Source organism: Gymnoscopelus braueri (genome assembly GCF_963280865.1).
Source record: "Gymnoscopelus braueri genome assembly, chromosome: 3".
NCBI classification, from domain to species: Eukaryota; Metazoa; Chordata; class Actinopteri; order Myctophiformes; family Myctophidae; genus Gymnoscopelus; species Gymnoscopelus braueri.
Window position 1 is genome coordinate 7,813,720 of NC_137612.1, and position 12,137 is coordinate 7,825,856.

The 12,137-nt window shown below is 39.4% G+C and overlaps 1 protein-coding gene across 1 annotated transcript in view; it reads left to right on the plus strand.

Moving 5' to 3' along the window:
* LOC308081758 (sodium- and chloride-dependent GABA transporter 2-like) overlaps positions 1-12,137 on the plus strand; it is a gene marked incomplete at its 3' end in the record, with an annotated part of 30,498 nt that overhangs the window by 16,230 nt on the left and 2,131 nt on the right. Inside the window, exons 12-16 of the mRNA XM_080423382.1 lie at positions 2,443-2,545; positions 2,672-2,772; positions 3,955-4,125; positions 4,735-4,857; positions 9,213-9,405. Coding sequence (XP_080279508.1) covers positions 2,443-2,545; positions 2,672-2,772; positions 3,955-4,125; positions 4,735-4,857; positions 9,213-9,405 — 691 coding nt within the window. The remainder of the gene's footprint in view (positions 1-2,442; positions 2,546-2,671; positions 2,773-3,954; positions 4,126-4,734; positions 4,858-9,212; positions 9,406-12,137) is intronic.

The window sequence follows — 12,137 nt, forward strand, 5'->3', positions numbered from 1 at the left end:
AGCACGTCAATTGCCACTGCAATCAACTTCCCACTTAGACTTGCATGGGCAACAACTGCCCACAAGATCCAAGGCCACACTGTTACAAAACCAAACCCACTGATCCTTGACTTTAACTGTTGGCTTGAGCATTCAATGCCATACGTTATGCTCTCACGCGTACAGTGCATCTCACAACTATTCATACTAGAATCACTTTCACAAAATAAAGACCTATTTAAACCATGGCCCTCTGCTCATACAGAACATAACAGGCTCGAACTCATTGACATCACCCAACAACAACATAACACACCTTCCATGATTCAATGTCCTTGAATGTACGCTCACTCCCAGCCCACATACAAGACATAAAATCCCATTATGAGCTCATGTCTGCACAGCTCATTTTGTTACAAGAAACCTGGCTCCCAACAACTCCACAATCAACTCTCCCTTACACACTACAACATAAACAACAACACTTCAATAACGCAGGCCGTGGAAAAGGCATCGCAACATACTTTCCACCAGACTTTGCCTTGTTAAAACACACCACACATGACACTTTCCAAATTACCTCCATTTCATCTAATGACTTAATTGTCACAAACATCTGTAGATCTACACAAACTCACACACATTTCTTACATACCTTTGCCGACTTCATCCAAGACCACACCAAAGCCCACATTCTCATGGGAGATCTCAATTTCTGCCAAAGACAACACCCAAACCATCCACTCAAGCAACTCTTACAACACCACAACTTCCAACCAGCCATACTACCACCTACATCCACACACATGGATGGCAGATGCCTCGATCAAATATACATACGTTTAACTCCACAATACACCTGCACAAACATCCAAATACACACTTGCTACTACTCTGACCATGAACCCATTTCCATTACACTCACAAAACAAGAATAAAGCCTTTACCCTAACTTGCAGAACCCCAACCACCTTTACATTGCTGAATTCTGCGTATACAATTAAACATGTCTTACTTCCGTACTTCCCATTGCTTTTACACAAATGTATCTTGCAACTAATAATGTACTGCTACTTTCATGAGCCAACAACACCTGTACAATGTAACTGCTCTGCTATTTCAATAAAAACCATCTACACACAACTCATCTAAATCAACTCTTCTTTTGTTTCACTTACTTGCACTTTAGCTTCCACACATTTAGCTTGTTTCCATTTCCTACTCACTCAACTAACTACCCTCATTTGCTCACATTTGCATACATTCCCAAAAATGTTCTAACAACCGATAACAACCACAACAATCAATCAACAATACATACCACAAATTACACACATCACACATACCAACAATCCACCATCTGCCATACCAGCCTGCCCTCACAAACCTGCATCTCAAAAACATCCAGCCACTGCCAACGCTCGTTCACCATGACATCTATGTCATTCTTTCTTGTTCGGGTATACGTCATACCTGGGAGGAGGGTTTCACACCATAGATATAGAAACCTAGATACCTCATTGGCCTCTGCAGTTCGTTGGAGCGACCTGTTTGGTATGGTGGCCGCCATACGTGCTGTGATTGGCCAGTGCCCGTCCCCCCCGGAAATGGGGGGAACGGGCACTGGCCAATCACAGCGCGTCTTTTCCAGGACTTGTCAGAATCTAGTTGACCCGCCCCCACCTGCCTCTCATTGGCCTACTGAACGCCCCCTTCTGTGACGCACGCGGAAATTTCCAGCTGTCCCCCAGGAACAAAAGCTTCCTTGCCCAGGAAGCGGAAGCGCGCCCGCCGTGCCGACGCTTCAGAGCCAGAGGAGGCGTCTACCTTTATATGTCTATGTTTCACACCCCTGAATGTGACGTATAAGAAAACATGGCCGCCATGCGAATATACAGTTATGGTCAGTGGTGTAAAGTAACTAAGTACATTTACTCAAGTACTGTACTTAAGTACACTTTTGAGAAATGTTTTACTTTACTGGAGTATTTCCCATTTTCAGTACTTTTACTTCTACTCCACTACAATTATTTATTGTAGGCAAATATCGTACTTTTACTCCACTACAATTATTTGAAAACTTTAGTTACTAGTTACTTTTCAGACATAAATTACTACATTATAAAACATACATTAACAACTGTAATGGTTTTTTATACATTTGAAAATAGCCGATCTACAAGCCAGCTTGGTAATTTAACTACATTTTGATGCCAAAACTTTTGTACTTTTATTTTGAATTCTGGACTTTTACTTGTAACAGAGTACTTCTATATTGCAGTATTGGTACTTTTACTTAAGTAAAGAATTTGAGTACTTTTTCCACCACTGGTTATGGTCAATCAGTATTTTGACCATCACATGCAGGGCAGTGTTACAGTTGATACAATGATAACGACAAAGCCCTAGATTTTTACAAGGGACGTTACTGAAAATACTCTCTGCATTTCTCTCTCTCTACAGGGTGGACTTTATGTGTTTCAGCTGTTCGACTATTATGCCTGCAGTGGAATGACACTACTGGTTTTTGCCATTTTGCAGTCAGCCTGTGTGGGATGGGTATATGGTGAGAAGCAAGATTCATATTTATGATATGAAATAATGTCAATTACACAACACTATGGCAAAAGTTAATGACAATGTTAATACAATGAGTGCATGAGACTGACATTACATTCATTACTTCCTCAAGGTGGGGATCGTCACTATGATAATATAAAGGACATGATTGGCTATCGGCCATGGCCTTACATGAAATACTGTTGGAAGTACTTCACGCCAGCTATCTGCATAGTAAGCATTTTTTATTTTGTATTTAAGCTTGGTTACTCAACAAAACCTCACAATCAATGACGCAGATGAATGTATTACCCTTATTAGAATAAATCCCCATGTAATTCATAAGAATCCCATCGTGTAATGGCAGCCATGAAATGTTACATTTTTTTGGGGAAATCTAATGGGGTTCCCTTTGGAGGATTATAGATAGATAGATACTTAATAAATTCCCGTAGGAAATTCCAGGGTATCCCATAGCTCATACGGGCATACAGTAAGCTGGTTAAAACTGAGAGAAGACAAATACAAAAATATACTATGAATAAGCGTAAAGCATTTGAAAAGGTGTCACTGGGAATAATAATCCTTTGCTATTGCACATAGCCCATCTGTAACTATAACTAGTCCAGTGCATAGGCCTGGTTGCACAAGATGGTGCACACAGACCCTTAAATAACAAAAAACTAGTAGTCCAGTTCATAAGCCTATAGTGGCTGGTCGTGGAGTTAAAGAGCCTAGTTGCTGGTGGGACAAAAGTGTTCCTAAAGGGATAGTTCACCCAAAGAATTACTTATTTTCTATCAATTACACACCATATGAAGCCTTGAATTCATGGAGATTCTTTTGTTTTTGTTGCATTCCTAAGCCAATAATTTGATGACCAGCGGAAAGATGCTAATGTCTCCGGAAGGAGACTCAAAGTTGACACTTTGTGTCTCCTACCGGAGCCGCCGCCGGTCATCAAATTATTGGCTTATAGGAATGCGACAAAAACAAAAGAATCTCCATGAATCCATGAATTCAAATCTCTATGGGGTGAGTAATCGATAGAAAAAAAGATATTACACTTTGAGGATTATGCAAGATTGGGCGAAGCACAGTATAGGGAATATCTAATTTACCTATATATGGTTTAAGTGTTTAAACTGCATGTACTTAGTTGACCGGAGTGTCCCCCAGGGGTCCTTCTATGTCCATCCGTCCCCCCAGAATAGGGACACCTAGGGTTCATGTGGTTAAGTGAAATAGCAGAATCAAATTAATCTAGCTTGAATTTTTCTTTCGTTGAATAAACCACAACATAGGCACGAACGCCCTTTTGCAATGTCCTTTGTCACCAGTATGTGATTTCATCTTTGCTTCTTGCTCTTCTTACTCCATGTCTGAATCCCTGTATATCTTTTGTTATTTCTCCAGTGCATCTTTCTGTTTTCCATGGTCAAATACACCCCTCTGAAATTCAACAACGTGTATGAGTACCCCTGGTGGGGCTATGCCATCGGTGGATTCTTTACTCTCTCTTCAACACTTATGGTTCCAATTTGGATGGTGTACAGTATGAGTGTCACACCAGGGACCCTGCGACAGGTACTCACTAAAAAAACAACAACATTTTATCTGTTTTGTAAAGCAACTTTGAGTATTTAGAAAAGCGCTATATACTGTAAATGGCACATATTATTATTATCATTATGTTCACATGTTTGAACTGTATTTTAACAGTAAGAAAACTAGAAAATGACCATGGCAACACAGAGCAGAGATGAAGTGATGACCATTACAAACCCTTTTAAGGATCAAAGGATCCATTGCCAATGAGAGAATACACCTGAATACTGACTTCTGTTAAGAATTTGTTAATGATGTGATAAAAAAAAGAGGCTGGGTTCATTTGGTGCCATGATGCAACTGCATTGGAGGCTTCCTTTACAGTATGAGGATGTTACACATACTGTGATGCTAATACAACAATGAAAATATAACTGCATTGCAAAAATGGTTGTTGACAATTTGACTAATTAAGCCCTACGGTATACTTTGTCTTATGACAAATTGTGAAAATAGCCGATCTATACAAGCATGTAGATGTGCTACTTTCGCTATTTCCGAAATGTTTTTCAAGAAAGAAAATGTAAGTTTAATTATTATTTCAATAATTAATGCAAAATTAAAAAACATCTTACTCTCCTTTGACAGCGAGTAAAAGCACTGTGCACTCCAGCAAAGGACCTACCTAATCCATCAACAAACAAGGCACTCAATTCTGAGGCATTCCACACTTTCACAGAGATGTGCACGCTGCGCATGAGCGAAACTCCAGTAGGAAACGGAAGTCAGGGAACAACTGACAACGGATAAACTGAGACGGTATTGGAAAAGCAAGTCATTCTGTCATGTCTTGACTTTGTCTCAAATGCAGGAGAATGCCTGTATGTGAACCTAGAACAAGTTACATATAGCCTACAGCAAGGGTTCTCAAACTTCTTTATACCATGACCCCATATTATGAGGGAAATCTTTTGGCGACCCCATCTCTTTTTTTTTTTACCGTTTCTTGATAATAAATCAAGTATTTCTTTGCTTGTCAATGCGCGACCCCAACGGCACCTTCACGCGACCCCACTTTGGGTCGCGACCTATAGTTTGAGAACCACTGGCCTACAGTATTTAATGGAGAAAATGCGTGTGCTTGCCAAATGGAAATTATACCGTATAGGATAATGTTTTAAATGAAATGTATAAAGCTCAAATAAGCTGGGTATAAAAAAAATGTAAGTGATAATTTACGATTTAGGCATTTAGCAGATGCTCTTATCAAGAGCGACTCACAATAAGGAAGGTAAATAGTCACATACATAGTGCCTCAAGAAACCTAGCATCTGTCCAAACAATATGCTATCTAAATCGCTATCTAAATTGATACTGTAGGATACCAGGTACACAAGGAACCTGGCGTCTGTCTAAAGAACGTGCATCTAAAATGCATTCTTAACATTTGTGGTCAAGAAAAACAGACCCTAGAAACAAAACGTGAGAACGAATGACCAAGTTATGCCTGATAGTGGCCATATCTTGGTCATTCGTTAGCATCGATGGAGAGAGAAGGTGGCAAAAAGGGGTACCGGAAGAGTGAAGGGCTATAGGTGAGGTGGAGTCGGAAGAGATGAGTCTGAAGATTACGACGGACAATTGTTAGTGAGTCTGCAGTTCTGACTGCAATGGGGAGTTTATTCCACTGTATTCCACTGATAAATAATGCACTGTCTCGAAAACTATAAAGAATATTGCTTAGAAAGGTCAAAGCATCATTCCCCATAATTAGCTGAACGTTTAGATCTGTTGTACTGTATGTAATATGAAAACTGTAAGAGGTCATAGCATGAAAGCAAATGGAAATATTATTGTCAGATTAATAAGCATTAAACAATGATGAGTAACATGCAACATTTTCCCAGTTGTTCAAACAGAACTAATGATACTGATATGCATAGATAGCTACCTGTATGGGGAAACACAGGTAAAGTGTATGACATGCATATGTCAATGTGGAAAGCAGGATGTGAGGCACTTACCATAGAACCGCTGAAGTGCTTTCATGTATGGGAAATTTAACTGAACTAAATGGCATTACAGTTATCGTCATCTGAATCCAAGTTGTTTATTATGGTGTTGTTTTAGAAGTGTGCTTTTTGTGCACACTTATGTTTCTTGGAATTACAATACATTCTAAGCTTTACATGATATGTTTACAAATTTATGAGAGCCAACCTCACCCAAGGGGATTTATTTTGTTATTTAAATAACGGGCTGAATGTTGAGTGGTTTTGGATTGAACGTTTCTTTTATGCAACTTTCTTTTATAAAGTTTTGTAATTTTGTGATAATTTATTTGTACAATTTCAATTTTTAACTACATCTGCATCAATGTAACATGATTTTAATATTAAAGAAAATACATTTAATTCAAAGTAAAATATTCACATGGTTCTGTACTATTGTAAGCTGCTGCGTGTCCTTGCATGGTTTCACTTTGAGTAATATTTATGATTACTCTTTCTAACATGATATTTGATATTTGATAACATCCTCACATTTTGTACTGAAGTAAAAGTACCAATACCACAATGTAGAAATACTCTGTTACAAGTAAAAGTCCTGAATTAAAAATTTACTTGAGTAAAAGAACAAAAGAATTGGCATCAAAATGTACTTAAAGTACCAAAAGTAAAAGTACTCATTATGCAGAATGCCCCATTTCATAAGTTTTCAAAATGTATTAAAGTCTTTTTAAAATAGCAGATCTACAAACTCACATCTACAAGTTGTGAGCTTGTAGATCGGCTATTTTCAAATAGAAGTATATATAGGGCTGAAGTGGTTAATGTGTGTTTTGTAATAATAATCAAAATCAACAAAGTAACTAGTAGGCCTAACTAAAGTCGAGTAAAACTACAATATTTGCCTCTGAGATGTAGTGGAGTAGAAGTAAAAGCAAATTGGATATATTAATAATAGTAAAGTAAAAAATACCTCAACATTTTACTTAAGTACAGTACTTGAGTACAAGTACTTTCCACCACTGTATTTTTCATTATGTTTGCAACATCATTTCATTAATTCATTTGGATCTTAATAGTTAGGTAGTTGATAATTGTTAGATAATTATGTATAGCTAATAATTAGTTAGTAGTAGACATACTACTACTTAGTAAGTATAGTCCGTATTAGTAAGTGCTGCTTGTTTCTCAGAATGAAAATAAAATTGCTGGTCAAATTGACAACACTGTACATATTTTTCTTTTTGATTACAACTCGTTTATGTGATGTTTTTGCATAGTATTGTATATTTGTCTGTCACTAAATGTTCCTATGAATTGAATACACAGGACCCCAATGGAAACAAGTCAGTGCTTTCTTGGGTTTGTATTAAACTGTACTTTCTGTGCTTTTTTTTGTGCAAACTATTAATAAAGTATTCAATGAAACAATCAATCACTGCTTCGAAGCTGTAAATTAAAATGTGTTTTTGTCATTGATATCTTGTAAGCACTGGTGATAAGTGTAGTAATATGGCTGCACACAAGAGGGCAGTGCAAACACTCCTGCAGTAGCCTACCTGCCCTGTAGTAAGGCAGAGGCAAGGAAAGACAAGTTTATTTGTAATGTACATTTCAACAACAATTCAAAGTGCTTAGAAAAAACATGAAGCATTAAGAGGGTGCAATAAAAATAGAAAGTAAAACATTATTATTATTATTTATTTTTTTACCAAGAATTACAGTGTAGAAGAAATTATTATATCAAAAAATTAAGTAAAAGGCAGCGGCAAACAGAACATTATTTAGCTTTGATTTGGAAGAACTAAAAGTTATTGAAAATATATATAGTTGATGCCTATACTGTGTTTCACTGCTGCTATGACACCTGTCTGTCTGTCTGTCTGCCTGCCTGCCTGCCTTTCTGTCTGTCTGTCTGTCTGTCTGTCTGTCTGTCTGTCTGTCTGTCTGTCTGTCTGTCTGTCTGTCTGCCTGCCTGCCTGCCTGCCTGCCTGCCTGCCTGCCTGCCTGCCTGCCTGTCTGTCTGTCTGTCTGCCTGCCTGCCTGCCTGCCTGTCTGCCTGCCTGCCTGCCTGCCTGCCTGTCTGTCTGCCTGCCTGCCTGCCTGCCTGCCTGCCTGTCTGTCTGTCTGTCTGTCTGTCTGTCTGTCTATCTGGTCATGCTTATTAGCAATGCATGATGCAAGTACTTTGCATGATGCAAGTACTTTTCAGCCAGAGTTTGTAAGCTTCCTTGTTCATTCCAAGTTGATTCCTTGTTCAAGTACACTGCCATCAATATAACTGATAGAATGCAGTTTATTATAGGGTCCAATCTTTTACCCCCACCTACTGGCCAAGATAACACATAGCACTTCAAGCGAGTGTACAGACACCAGAGGGTGATTATCAGTGTATTCCATGGTGGGGGACTTTTCTTCAGTGGATAATATGGTATTTTGCACATGTGGGTCAAACTAGTTACCACAATGAATACATAAGTTCCCCCAATGATTTATTTTCTATCAGAAGACTTTTGTTGATATTGTATTGTACAGGTTTTCAGGCAGGTTACTTATCCAGCTGAAGCCTCTTCCTCTGATGTATGAAATGTTTGTCAAGGAGGAACAAAGTGAGACCTGCTGGTCTGTTTACTGCATTTTCTGTCGGTCTGGATGTCATAAGAACTGAGATTAAGCGACATGTTCCCTCTGTTCAGTTCAAAACGTTTGACTGGACATTTATCATTTACAGTATTTGATGCAATCATCTTTTTTGGGGGGCATGTGATTGTGTTTGTGTGATACACACAGTGTGTGTGAGAGAGAGAGAGAGAGAGAGAGAGAGAGAGAGAGAGAGAGAGAGAGAGAGAGAGAGAGAGAGAGAGAGAATGTGACCCAACCACCTACCATCACCAAGCCTTAAAATGCCAAGAAGAGAACATCAGCAAGAGTCGCCGGCCTCAGTCAGCTGGTCCTGAGACTTACCTCCACCAACCCTCCCTCCCCTGACTCAAACGACCTCCACTAACCAAATGATCAAAATGCAACAATAGCTGTTTTTTACCCTCAGAACCCACCACAATGACGCCATGACCTACCTCATCTTCAACCTGTGACAGCTGCCTTCGTATGACCCAGAAAGTATCCCAGCTGGAATGCAGAATCTCCAGGCTCCACCAGATCCGCGACGACGAGCTCCTCATTGATACCTTCATCGCCTCAGCCGCCGGACTGGTCTCGGACGCCTCCGAGGTGTCCATCGGATCGGCCCCAGCGGTGCCTGTCGCAGAGATGAATGACACTTTCCCTATCCATGCCCAACTACGACAGGGTGACCCTGCTCGGGGACTACAACGTCCATATCTGCTGCCCCAATAATCCGTTGGCTAGAGAATTCCTCACCCTAATACAAACTTTTGATTTTATAATTCAGCCAACTGGCCCTACTTATAATTGGCTCTAGTGAGCAGAGAGAATCAATAATAAGTAGACTTGGTAACCTGGCTGTAGAAAGTAACACCACAGTAAAGAACCTGGGGGTTATTATCGATTCTGAATTGAATTTTAATACACACATTAATCATGTTACCAAGATTGCTTTCTTTCATCTTAGAAATATTGCGCGAATTAGAGACTATCTGTCGTTAGATGATGCAAAAACGTTGATCCACGCTTTTGTTTTCTCTCGGCTTGATTACTGCAACGCACTCTACTCTGGCCTGCCAAAGAAAACAACTGACAGATTACAACTTGTTCAAAATGCGGCAGCCAGAATTTTAACTAAAACTAGGATGAGAGAACATATCACTCCAGTTCTAGCTTCACTACACTGGCTCCCGGTTGTTTTTAGGATTGATTTTTCAATTATTTTAATAGTTTAGAAAGCTCTAAATGGTCTGGCACCTTCCTACCTCTATGACTGCCTAGAGAGATATGTTCCAAACCGGCCCCTCAGGTCTTCAAGTGCTGACCTGCTCGAGGTGCCTACAATGACATATAAAAAATACGGTGAAGCAGCATTCTGCTTCTACGGACCGACAGCGTGGAATAAACTCCCATTACACCTAATAGTCAGGGGATATTAAACATTTTTTGGAATAAGTTCCTTACCAAAAAAAATCTTCACCAATGTGTTTGTAAAGGTGTCTAGTAACACATCTCACAAAGACTGAAATGCAGTCCCCCTAGGAGAATTTTTGACAGCTCCTTAAAGTTGGGGTACCCACCATAACCTTGGTTAAAAAAAAATCTAAAAACAAATCTAAATTTAATTCTGTTTTAAGTAGCATGTGAGGTGTCAAACTAGGGTGTTTTTATCATTCTGAATCCATTGCAAGCATTTGTTTTGCACCAAAACCACTCCTTGGGCTAAAAACGGCCCAATCTCAATGGGCTTTTTACACAAAAAGTATACCTGGAAAAGGATGGCTATGGCCGTTTTTAGCCCAAGGAGTGGTTTTGGTGCAAAACAAATGCTTGCAATGGATTCAGAATCATAAAAACACCCTAGTTTGACCCCTCACATGCTACTTAAAACAGAATTAAATGTTTTTTTTTAACCAAGGTTATGGTGGGTACCCCAACTTTAAAGGGCCATTTCACCCCTGGAAGAAGTTTTCGGTCTTTTAATGAAGTTTAGGAGTCAAGAAACAAGATCCTGGGTTTGTTTTGGTGAATAATCTGTGTTTTTAGATATCTAGTAATCTTCGCATTCTTCGTGACGTTATTTGCGTCATGAGAGATATGTCTCATTCCTTTCCGCACTACATGTTGTCTTGACGCGTCTCAGTCAGACCAGCTCCAAACGACAGCCCCCGTAACACTTTGTTCAACCTTCTTTCGCCACTCGGCCACTCCCATTAGCCGCGGCCAGCGGGCAAACCCCCTTGCAGAGTGAGGCATTACTTTACCTGAGTTATCTTCTGATAGTTGTACTTGAATGTTGACATGAAATAATAATCCTGTGTAGTGTTTCATAAGCGCAAGCTTGAAAAAAAAATACAGCGTGGAGTGGCAGCGCTGGTAAACAAACACCGTCGCAAAGGCTAGGATCATAATACCAAGGATTCGACAGTGATGTCAATACTATGCGACACGGAAGTAGAACACCAGAAAGATACCAAGGATGTCCCAGTGATATGACATCACTAACGAATCCTTGGACATATATGTAACTAGATGAACGTGCGCGAGTACAGCCAGTGTTGCCAGATATTGTGAGAGAAATAAGCAGCCAGGTCTATGAAAACAAGCCCAAAAGAAGATAACTAGGCCAAGAGCACTTTACCTAGACATGGGATATTATATATTTGAAAATTGCCGATCTACAAGCTCACAACGCTTCGCGACCCATTGTGAGCTTGTAGATCTGCTATTTACAAAAAAATCTTGAGGGGGGAAAAAGTGCAAAATGTGGATTTTTTTTTTTTTTTTTTTTAACTTTTTATTGGATTTTTCAGAACATGAAAACAAACATACACAAAAAAAGAAAAGACTAGCACATTACTAACAAACAAACCGAACATACAAAACATACAAATACAAACATATAAGGGGAAAATGTGGAATATTTTTGACACATATTTGTTAGGGGCTCCCTGGCACAAATTATAATTTCAGATGGGGGTCTGTGGAAAAATACATGAACATGTTTGAGAACCACTGGTTTAAACAACAATCAAAACATTTGGAAACAAGCCCAAATATCAACTACATTTTAGAAAGAAGCCGCTTATAATAAGCAGACATGGCGACACTGGCATGCTGTTTGGATGTTATTGTTGGAGATCACACCCACATGGAACCTCCCCTGCCACAAGGCACCAAAGCATTATGGTCATTGTAGTAATGCAGCAGTCCAGTCAAACCCTAGTCAAACACACAGATTTCATTATTTTTCTGGCCATAGGGTGCAAATTTTAAATTGTGCTACTGTTATCTACTACAAATACTATTACCATTGAGTGATTGCAGTTTCTTCCAGGGGTGAAATGCTCCTAAGGAGCTGTCAAAAATTCTCCTAGGGGGACTGCATTTCAGTCTTTGTGAGATGTGTTACTAGAC